We start from the raw sequence: 11,857 nt of genomic DNA, 5'->3' as shown, positions 1-11,857 counted from the left end.
CTCTCCACGAAAACACACTCACTGATGATGTCATCGTTCTCACGATAGTTTATTGGAGGAGGGACAGTCAGACATTGCATTACACGGACGCCACTCTCGGTCTCAGCGTAAAGAAGCGTTTAATTTTTTGAGATCCTCGTCTTGTTTGCTCTTTCAACGAGAGAACGGTGTATCCACGTTTCAGGTCATAATAAGGCTATAACGACATCTGCACGATGGCGCATCAGATCCGACTGTTGTTCAGGAGAGGGTACGTTTCCGTATTTCTCTTTCTTTCTGCCATCATGAACACGGTATCTACCGTCACCCATTATTCTGTTCCCGAAGAAATGGAGGAAGGCTCTGTCGTTGCTAATTTAGCAACTGATTTGGGATTAGACGTGAAGACGCTAAAGGAAAGGAAAATGCGCGTAGACGTTGTAGGCAATAAGAAATATATCGAAATCAACAAAGACACAGGAGAGCTGTTTATCTTTGAAAGGATAGACAGAGAGTTGTTATGCCCCTTGAAGACGACTACATCGTGCTTTCTAAGATTAGACGCTACAATTGAAAATCCAATACGGATGTTTAATATTGAGGTGGAAATCACGGATATTAACGACAACGCTCCTCATTTTCGACGGGGGACGATGCACCTGGACATCTCTGAATCAAGCCCCGTTGGAGAGAGATTCTCATTGAATAATGCTGCAGATCCAGATGTTGGAACGAATTCTGTGAAAAATTACCATCTGAGCTCAAGTGAACATTTCTCCATTGAAATTCAGACCGGGCGAGATGGGACAAAGTTTGCTGACTTGATTCTGAAAAAAGCTTTAGATAGAGAGCAGCAGGCTGTTCATAATCTAATACTCACTGCTGTGGACGGTGGAGTTCCCACGCGCACAGGTACAGCCAGCATCATTGTTCGCGTGCTTGATGTGAACGACAACGCCCCTTCATTTGACAAAGACATATATATCATAGATATAATGGAGAACTCCCCGATTGGCAGTCTAGTAGTAAAACTAAACGCCACTGATTTAGATGAAGGCTCAAATTCCGACATTGTTTATTCATATAGTTTATATACATCAGAGAGAACACAACAGATGTTTAACTTGAATCCAGAAAATGGTGAAATCAGAATGAAAGAGATGATAAATTATGAAGATTTAAAGCTTTATGAAATGGAGGTTATTGTCAGTGATAAGGGGCCTAACTCCTTATCTGGACAGTGTAAACTGACAATACAGGTGACAGATATGAATGACAACCACCCAGAAATATCCATCAAATCATTTCAGAGTCCAATAAAAGAAAATGAACCGATAGACACAGTGATAGCAGTAGTTAGTGTCAGTGATAAAGACTCAGGTAACAATGGAGTGGTTGATCTTCATATTCCAGATAATATGCCTTTCAAACTGAGGGAGTCCTCTGATAACTATTATGAATTAGTAGTGTCAGAGCCATTAGACCGTGAGAAGGTTCCAGAATATGACATCACGTTCACTGTGACAGACAGAGGTTCTCCTCCTTTATCTGACAATGAAACTATGACGTTAGAGCTGCTGGATGTTAATGACAATGTCCCACAGTTCCCTCAGTCATTTTATACTCTACGTGTAATGGAGAATAACGCACCTGGGGCCTTGCTCAGTTCCCTCACTGCGTTTGACCCTGACCTCCATGAAAACCAGTATCTAGTTTATTTCATCCTAGAGAAGGAGATAGCCAACACCTCCATGTCCATGCTGTTCTCCATCAATCCAGAGAACGGTAATCTTTACGCACTAAAAACTTTTGACTATGAGATCGAGAAGGAGTTTCTTTTCCACATCGAGGCCAGAGACTCTGGCTCTCCTCCACTCAGCAGTAACGTGACGGTCCACATCATCATTGTGGACCAGAACGACAACGCTCCGGTTATTGTCTCTCCGTGGCGTGCGCACGGCTCGGTGGTGGAGGAAAAGATCCCCAGATCCACCGATAAAGGCTCTCTGGTTGCCAAGGTGATAGCCTTAGACACCGACTCGGTGCACAACTCTCGGATTACCTACCAGTTCCTCCAGGTGACTGACGCCACCTTGTTCAGTCTGGACCAGTACAACGGAGAGATCCGGACAATGAGGATGTTCAGTTACAGAGACCCGCGCCACCAGCGACTGGTTGTTGTTGCCAAGGACAACGGGGAGCCTGCTCTCTCTGCTACAGTCACCATCAAGCTGTCCACAGTGGAGACTGTCGTTAAGGCCTACTCTGACATGACTGAGGTACCTCTGGAATATGACATCTTTTCAGACCTAAACCTGTATTTGGTCATCGGTCTGGGCTCGGTGTCGTTTCTCCTGCTGATCACCATATTGGTCACCATCGTGCTCAAGTGTCAGAAACCCAAGCCCAGCAAAGCGGCTCCTCCCTGCAGGAACAGTGTGATCAGTGAGAGGAACTCCACCATCGCAGATTCCACTCTGGTCTCCAACGATGCCTACTGGTACAGTCTGTTTCTAGCAGAGACCAGGAAAGGAAAGCTGGTGGTTAGACAGCCTGTGCCAAAGGGCTCCAGATACATCGTGTCCAGTTTACCAAGAGGCACAGGACTGACAGACACTAGTGACTCAGCAGCTTCTACCCTGCAGGTATGGGAGAAATATCTATTTGACACGTGTTACACACAGATCACTTCGTGAATGTCCACCAAGTCCACTGAAAAGTGACCATTGCAACCACTTGTCATTTCAGCGCTTGATAAATTGACTCTCCTATTCATTTATTATAAGTTATACGCGGAAAATGAACCATGTATTACATGTAAAAATGTAATTGTGCACATTGAAAATGTGTTAGATAAGTCTTCTAGACAAATCTATACTAAAATAATAATCTATACCCTTTCTTAATTGTTTGATTTTTTATCTCAGACTGGATCTTTTTGCATACACACTGGGAGGAGAAATGAGGCTAAATGTGGGACACCCCGATACTATATTAAATAAAAAGTAACTGTCAATAGCAACCATTGATGATACACACACGGTCACTTCATTCATTATGTTTGGCATTGTTTTTACGCACAGACACCCGTGCGTAAAACTCGCAGAACATGAAGCAAAAGATAATACTCTTATACATACTTTATACTTTTACAAACACTGTCAACACATTTGACAAATAAAAAACAAAACGTGTATTAAGTTATGCAAATAAAGAACGGAAACTGAAAACTACTTAACAGGCTTTTAGAATTTCACCTCCCATCCAGGGAATACAAAAATAGAAATCAGAAATGAAAACTTTATCAAAAGACTTATTTTCAGTTTGTTAAACTGTGATAAAAACCCACTCACACTCTGTCTTAGTTCAAAACAAGATTACATATTTGTTTTAAAAAGTTGCAAAGGCTCACACAAGACTAATTTCGTCGCTGCTCTCCACGAAAACACACTCACTGATGATGTCATCGTTCTCACGATAGTTTATTGGAGGAGGGACAGTCAGACATTGCATTACACGGACGCCACTCTCGGTCTCAGCGTAAAGAAGCGTTTAATTTTTTGAGATCCTCGTCTTGTTTGCTCTTTCAACGAGAGAACGGTGTATCCACGTTTCAGGTCATAATAAGGCTATAACGACATCTGCACGATGGCGCATCAGATCCGACTGTTGTTCAGGAGAGGGTACGTTTCCGTATTTCTCTTTCTTTCTGCCATTATGAACACGGTATCTACCGTCACCCATTATTCTGTTCCCGAAGAAATGGAGGAAGGCTCTGTCGTTGCTAATTTAGCAACTGATTTGGGATTAGACGTGAAGACGCTAAAGGAAAGGAAAATGCGCGTAGACGTTGTAGGCAATAAGAAATATATCGAAATCAACAAAGACACAGGAGAACTGTTTATCTTTGAAAGGATAGACAGAGAGTTGTTATGCCGCTTGAAGACGTGCTTTCTGAAATTAGACGCTACAATTGAAAATCCAATACGGATGTTTAATATTGAGGTGGAAATCACGGATATTAACGACAACGCTCCTCATTTTCGACGGGGGACGATGCACCTGGACATCTCTGAATCAAGCCCCGTTGGAGAGAGATTCTCATTGAATAATGCTGCAGATCCAGATGTTGGAACGAATTCTGTGAAAAATTACCATCTGAGCTCAAGTGAACATTTCTCCATTGAAATTCAGACCGGGCGAGATGGGACAAAGTTTGCTGACTTGATTCTGAAAAAAGCTTTAGATAGAGAGCAGCAGGCTGTTCATAATCTAATACTCACTGCTGTGGACGGTGGAGTTCCCACGCGCACAGGTACAGCCAGCATCATTGTTCGCGTGCTTGATGTGAACGACAACGCCCCTTCATTTGACAAAGACATATATATCATAGATGTAATGGAGAACTCCCCGATTGGCAGTCTAGTAGTAAAACTAAACGCCACTGATTTAGATGAAGGCTCAAATTCCGACATTGTTTATTCATATAGTTTATATACATCAGAGAGAACACAACAGATGTTTAACTTGAATCCAGAAAATGGTGAAATCAGAGTGAAAGAGATGATAAATTATGAAGATTTAAAGCTTTATGAAATGGAGGTTATTGCCAGTGATAAGGGGCCTAACTCCTTATCTGGACAGTGTAAACTGACAATACAGGTGACAGATATGAATGACAACCACCCAGAAATATCCATCAAATCATTTCAGAGTCCAATAAAAGAAAATGAACCAATAGACACAGTGATAGCAGTAGTTAGTGTCAGTGATAAAGACTCAGGTAACAATGGAGTGGTTGATCTTCATATTCCAGATAATATGCCTTTCAAACTGAGGGAGTCCTCTGATAACTATTATGAATTAGTAGTGTCAGAGCCATTAGACCGTGAGAAGGTTCCAGAATATGACATCACGTTCACTGTGACAGACAGAGGTTCTCCTCCTTTATCTGACAATGAAACTATGACGTTAGAGCTGCTGGATGTTAATGACAATGTCCCACAGTTCCCTCAGTCATTTTATACCATACGTGTAATGGAGAATAACGCACCTGGGGCCTTGCTCAGCTCCCTCACTGCGTTTGACCCTGACCTCCATGAAAACCAGTATCTAGTTTATTTCATCCTAGAGAAGGAGATAGCCAACACCTCCATGTCCATGCTGTTCTCCATCAATCCAGAGAACGGTAATCTTTACGCACTAAAAACGTTTGACTATGAGATCGAGAAGGAGTTTCTTTTCCACATCGAGGCCAGAGACTCTGGCTCTCCTCCACTCAGCAGTAACGTGACGGTCCACATCATCGTTGTGGACCAGAACGACAACGCTCCGGTTATTGTCTCTCCGTGGCGCGCGCACGGCTCGGTGGTGGAGGAAAAGATCCCCAGATCCACCGATAAAGGCTCTCTGGTTGCCAAGGTGATAGCCTTAGACACCGACTCGGTGCACAACTCTCGGATTACCTACCAGTTCCTCCAGGTGACTGACGCCACCTTGTTCAGTCTGGACCAGTACAACGGAGAGATCCGGACTATGAGGATGTTCAGTTACAGAGACCCGCGCCACCAGCGACTGGTTGTTGTTGCCAAGGACAACGGGGAGCCTGCTCTCTCTGCTACAGTCACCATCAAGCTGTCCACAGTGGAGACTGTCGTTAAGGCCTACTCTGACATGACTGAGGTACCTCTGGAATATGACATCTTTTCAGACCTAAACCTGTATTTGGTCATCGGTCTGGGCTCGGTGTCGTTTCTCCTGCTGATCACCATATTGGTCACCATCGTGCTCAAGTGTCAGAAACCCAAGCCCAGCAAAGCGGCTCCTCCCTGCAGGAACAGTGTGATCAGTGAGAGGAACTCCACCATCGCAGATTCCACTCTGGTCTCCAACGATGCCTACTGGTACAGTCTGTTTCTAGCAGAGACCAGGAAAGGAAAGCTGGTGGTTAGACAGCCTGTGCCAAAGGGCTCCAGATACATCGTGTCCAGTTTACCAAGAGGCACAGGACTGACAGACACTAGTGACTCAGCAGCTTCTACCCTGCAGGTACAGATGACCTCATCGAGATGATTCATTGTTGAATTCTAAATTCAGCAATGAATGAATGTATTTAATGTGTGAGACCACATACATTGAGCAAAACAACAACACAATCACTAAATCAGTATAAAAGCTGGGCATCGATGCACAGTATAAGCATGTGTAATTGTTTGTTGAACCCCTGATGTTATCTGTGTAAGGATACTCTGTGGCTTCAATTTTCGTGTGTGTGTGTGTGTGTGTGTGTGTGTGTGTGTGTGTGTGTGTGTGTGTGTGTGTGAGACTTGTTTACACATTGTTTTGCGGTTAAATACCGTTTCACTCAGTCTTCGCTCAATCTCTCTATATGATACTGTAAAAATTCTATGTAAAACATGTAAATTATTCAACAGGTACTTACTAATAATGAACTTAAGACTCCCAATACAACCTTTTACATTAAACCAGGGGAGAAGCCAAACCTTTGTTAAAGATGTTAAAACATCCATCACAAAATGGAAGTCGAAATAATATACTACATTTATCATTTAAATAGATAGCAAAAAATGGTTACATGAGGTCACACCTCTGCTTCATAAAATATCCTGCAGCTGTTTAAAGTTTTGCTGTCATTTTACAGTGAGGCATTTGCTCAAAAAGGCTTTTCATCTGTAACTGCTTCAGAGTAATTTCTGTGTGACTTCGGTTTGTGACGTATGTATCAGTGAAATGTATTCACTGCAAATAAAAACACAATCAAGTCTAAAGAAGGACATACATGTTATATACAAAGAGCTAGCATAACACTATTTTTCAAACAGTGAAAGTCTGTGAGTAAGGATTGTTTGAACTAATAATCTGTTCACTGTCATGCATGGCCCGCTATTTGTCTTCAAATATCTGAATTGAAAGTGCTGAATCCTATTTAATAATGTTTAAAGTGCCTTTTTTTCCAGTGTCATTGGATTATTCAATGCGATCTATCTATCTATCTATCTATCTATCTATCCATCTATCTATCTGATGGTAAGTATTCTGCTATAAGAACAAACAATGATAAAGCTAAATGTAAAACTGCCTACTTTAATAGAACAAAGTGTAACAAGCCGCAGTATCTGTTACAAAGGGTCACAAACCATGCTTAGTCTGTGGTACTTTTTTAAAGATAACATGTCATTCATTGTGCGTCAACACCAACTCTGTGATCATTGGATACATACACAAATAATTCATTTTTTTGTGCTTGCAATGGCCTGACCATTAAATTGCTTGTTTTGTTTTTCTCCCCACTCTAAAGTATCCTAAATGAGGAAAGTCCACTCTGCAGCTGGAGGTATGCAGGAGTCTCACGCCAGATGCCCTTTTATGAATGATGTTACAGAACTTAGTGTTTGAATGGTTTTTTTGTGCGTTTGTTTTGTTTTCAGTGGATGTTTTTAAAATGATTTTGTCTTTTTTAGTTTATCTTGGAGAAGGAGATTTTTTTAATTGCAAAGGGCCACTCAGTTGACATCACATGCAGCTGGTCAAATCTCCCGTGTTAGCCTATTCATGCCTACATTTTGGTATCCGTTACTCATTTTACAGCCTCATCACTAACTCCCACTAACATTTGTCTATGCAATCTAACTACCAAAGTAATTAACACTACTTCTGTCAGTACTTCAGAATCATGTCCCCTCTTAAAGGTTTTTATACAATTTGACAGAGCCTAAAAATATGGCTCAGATGATCGTGATTGACCTCAGGGGACAAAGACATAATAATCATAATACTGTATGAGTCTGACACTCACTGTAGTCAGTTTTGCAGACAGGCAAACATTTTGGTCCAAATGACGTAGTATTGAAACAGTATTCCTGTCCTAGTCATCAATTTTGGTAAAACAAAGTGAGAGTCAAGTATAGCCAGTCCCTGCACACACCTGTATCCTAGGCTCATAGAGCAGTACTCTTTAAACACAAAATGATAACATCAACATGCTGCTCTGCCTAAAGGTCATTGATCACAGTTCAGAACACTCTTAATTCAACTAACAAATGTTGTCATTTGCTGGCTTTGCTTTTTTCACAATCTGGCTTTTGCTGTTAATACACAAGACAAGAAAATATTGACGTGTCTTTAATTGAATCACTATGTTCTCAAAAGGATCCTGTGCATGTCAAGATTAATTTGTGTTCATCCCCTACTGACCCACCTCTAATAGATTATAAGTATATCCTAATTTTGAATGTTTATACGTGGAATTGGAATGTACTGTTGTTGTATGATTGGGTAGTTATACTGTAAGTGTTACTGAATGACACGTTGAATTTCTGCTGTCTGCTGTAGTGTGAATTGTGACCTAATTCTTTGTGCAGGAGAGGCGCAAAGTGAAACCAGTCAGCCAGTTACCTAGCAACCACTCTCCTTCACATAATTTTGGAGCATGGTATTCATTGATAGACCCGCCACCTCACCACTACATGTTCAAGGATCTGCCCAACCCCTTCACCCACTCTATCTTCTGCCTGAAGCCTCTGTCTGAATGACAGACATCGACTGCATGAGATATGTCAGTTTGGCCAGTCACAAGGCTGTCCGTACTGTGGTTCATTTTTAGATGTATAATTCTCTTTTCTCATTGGCAGGGTTCCACCAGCAGCAGCAGCGGTTCAACATAACACACCTCCAGCTGCGTACTGGATTGACCCTGACAGGATAGCTTCACAGAGGAAAGGAAAAACACCCTACCCATAACATGACCCCACATCCATCCTGCTCAGTCTGATCTGTGTTTCCTCACAATCTGTAGTTGTCATGCTATAACACCGAATGGACTATGGTGGCTAATTATGGACACAACCCTCCCCCTCTCTTTCTTTAAGCACATGAAAAGCCAATCAACAATGCCTCTATGTCCATTCAATATGCATGATAAGAGTGCATGGCGTTAACCACACTACAAGACTTTCATACAAAAAAAATTCAAGAGGAGATACTCGCAAAGAAGAAGACTGTACGAAACATTGCACCTGCGGATATTTAAAGAAGCCTCAACAAGGACTATTAAGAGTGGACATGGAAATGTTGAAATGCCTTTAAGAGACTGTTTTCTCTCTCTAAAAATGAAACACATGTTGGATATTACATTTGTAACCTCTGTGCTTTGTCTTGCTCCATAACAGCATTGATGTATAACAATAACTTAACTAAGAAGTAACACAGCACAATTAACTAAATGTCAGAAAAGCACCAACCTAGAATTTTAAAGTATGTAAACAAAAGGGAATCAGTATTTTATAAGTGTGATAGCTTTTAGTCATTTTATGTTTTGTACTTGACTTTGTGCTTAAATGTGAGCTAGGCCTAAATATATGAATGAGAGTGCTGAGAGATTAAGTTAAGGAAACCAGTACATTAAACAGATAAAAGTGAGGCCTTCAGCCGTTATGTATCTGCCTTTCAGTTGTTTCTGCATGGGATAATCAAAGTACTTTAATAGCTTTAGATATTTTATAATATTGAGAAATCCATTTTCTGTAGTTTGGCCTTACGGTTTTATTTTTTAAAAACAATATAGAAGATTCAATTTCAATGACCACAATGAAGAAGAACAACAGCATAATTTGTTTGTCCCACTGGTGCTGTTGTACTTCTTCATTCCAGTCATCTATGGATTCAGAAAGTTAAGTGTACTCTCAGCTTAAATGTAAGTTAACAGTGTGCTTGAATATTATGCCCACATGGACATTACCAGAGAATAAGAGTCTAGGGGATTAAACTGAACACAGTGAGTTCTTGAGAATGGCTGGATTACTATCTCCTTATGACTACTGTATATACATCACATGTACTTTGACTTTTTTTTATAGCCAAACTCTGGATGTTCCTTAATTCCAGTGTCTTCTGAGATTGTGTAACAAGTTGAAAATTCACGTCATGACTTAATGTTTACTTTACAATAGTGAAATCCTGAATACTGCTCGTGTATTACTGACTATTGTATGTATCTGCATATGCAACACACAATTAGTGATATAGATATGACATATATACATCTGAATCTATAAATATGCTTTCCTTTTTCAATACCAATGCTGAACTTTTTAAGGTGAACAAAAACAGTGGAACTCCTGTGCCATCAGATTTATGGGCCAACTAGTATGTGCAACACTAAAATACATCATGTTGTCACATAACTCTTTAGCACAGTTCACATTGCATTACTTGTATAAAGTTGTAATGTTTTACAGGCAAACATATACAATAAGTGTTTTTTGTGGTACAGTGGTACTTTTATGGTGCAGTATGTAGTAACTTGTGTAATGTGAGCTTATTGTATGCTATGGTTTGGTATGTATGATCTATTAAATACAACAACAAAATAGAACAACAAACTAAATGGTGAACTTCTAAATCTCTTGAGTTTTGCATCAAAACGCATCACACTCCTTTGGGACTGCTCCATTATTGTAAAAGGAAGTTTAGTTTTAGTTTATAAAGCAGGTCCACCTTTAGTGAATCTACACTTAAAGAACATTTGTATTGACACCCTGGTGTATATTATCAAGGATCAAGTCAAACTACATTTGTGATGACACTGTTAATAAGTTAAAGGCCTACTTTACTTAATTATAATGCCTCTCCCACCCTTGTCAGCTAGTTAACCAACTTGCTTAAGTTTTACTTCACTTGATACATCAGTTAATAAAAAAACCATTTAGCTAATTTCTAAAACAAATCACAGGCACTATGACAGTACCACTCAGTATGATTTTCCTGCCTGAGTCACTTTATGGAACAGTAATGTGCTTGAATGCACATTGCAGTACAGTTTATGGAAATGGAAATGATGGAAATGTGTTGATTTTGCTGATTCAGAGAGCCAAACCATCTGGCTCACATAGTGATTCGATTAAGAGACAGCTGTACTGCAAGCTTGCATTATAAACTCATAAAGAAGACTTACTGTAATCGTGGCACATTACACACTAAAACCTTTCTGATAAGTATAACTAAGGGTTCCCACCAGATTTAAATTAACCTTTTAGTGTTTCATATTTAAGTTATGTGAGACATAAATAATAAACACAAACAGGAAACTATGAAATATAGTGTAGTGATGATGCAGAATTGTACCAGTAGTACATTAATTACTGGTCTATGCCATCTCATTACTTAACAGTTGCATCCTACAAAGTTGGATTCAAAGTGCAGTGTGATAATGACAAACATCTGCAAGGCAACTTCAATAATATAAAATTCTGCATAATTAGTTATTATCTTCACAATACTCTCTACTCTCTCTACTCTACTTTCGGTAAAAGGCATTTGAGTCATTACGTATTCTTATTCGTATTCTCATTTCTCAACCGATTGAGAATCACTAAGGCTTGTAGATCACTATGTAAAGGTCAAGGGTTCTAGTCCAGGCTTTTTTTCTAATACAAGCATCGTTTTTTAAATGAGTGAATAATTTTTTAAAACATTTCAAGTAATTCAAGTGCACAATATGTGTTTCAAAACATGAGGGGCCAGGCAATTGAGGACGTCCATGATAATACCTCTCGAACGTACGATGGCAGACAATGTATGTTAGCAGGATTTTTTTATGAGGGTGGAATGAGAGTGTCTGTCTCTGTGTGCACACATGACCTCATCTCCCCAGAGAGATGATATCATGTGTGAGCAGGAGAGCTTGAAATTCAGGCCCACAGGATGAGCTATTTTGATTTAATATCCCTCACCCTAACATTTCAGTAGCACATTTCAGATGTGTGTGTGTGTGTGTGTGTGTGTGTGTGTGTGTGTCTTTGTAAAAACAAAAATAAAAGTTTTATATGGGATTGTTTTGATACAATTGTGTTTGTTTGGA

The 11,857-nt window shown here is 40.1% G+C and overlaps 1 protein-coding gene across 3 annotated transcripts; it reads left to right on the top strand.

Moving 5' to 3' along the window:
- The first annotated feature begins 2,862 nt into the window (after positions 1-2,862).
- Positions 2,863-10,367, top strand: LOC116052495 (protocadherin alpha-C2-like). 3 transcript variants are annotated; one of them, XR_004897853.1, is made up of 3 exons: positions 2,863-3,662; positions 7,298-7,333; positions 8,631-10,367. XR_004897853.1 is itself a non-coding variant. In XM_031303243.2 (3 exons), the coding sequence occupies exons 1-2, from the start codon at positions 3,697-3,699 to the stop codon at positions 7,307-7,309; spliced, it is 2,343 nt and encodes a 780-aa protein (XP_031159103.1). In that variant the 5' UTR covers positions 3,669-3,696; the 3' UTR covers positions 7,310-7,333; positions 8,631-10,367. The 3 variants fall into 3 exon arrangements, 2 of the variants coding, with proteins under 2 accessions (XP_031159103.1, XP_031159102.1); XM_031303243.2 differs by lacking the exon at positions 2,863-3,662 and adding an exon at positions 3,669-6,027; XM_031303242.2 differs by lacking the exons at positions 2,863-3,662; positions 7,298-7,333 and adding an exon at positions 3,669-6,027.
- The last annotated feature ends 1,490 nt before the right edge of the window (positions 10,368-11,857 follow it).

Source organism: Sander lucioperca, chromosome 1 (assembly GCF_008315115.2).
Source record: "Sander lucioperca isolate FBNREF2018 chromosome 1, SLUC_FBN_1.2, whole genome shotgun sequence".
Taxonomy (NCBI): Eukaryota; Metazoa; Chordata; class Actinopteri; order Perciformes; family Percidae; genus Sander; species Sander lucioperca.
This window is presented reverse-complemented; position numbering and strand designations above follow the sequence as displayed.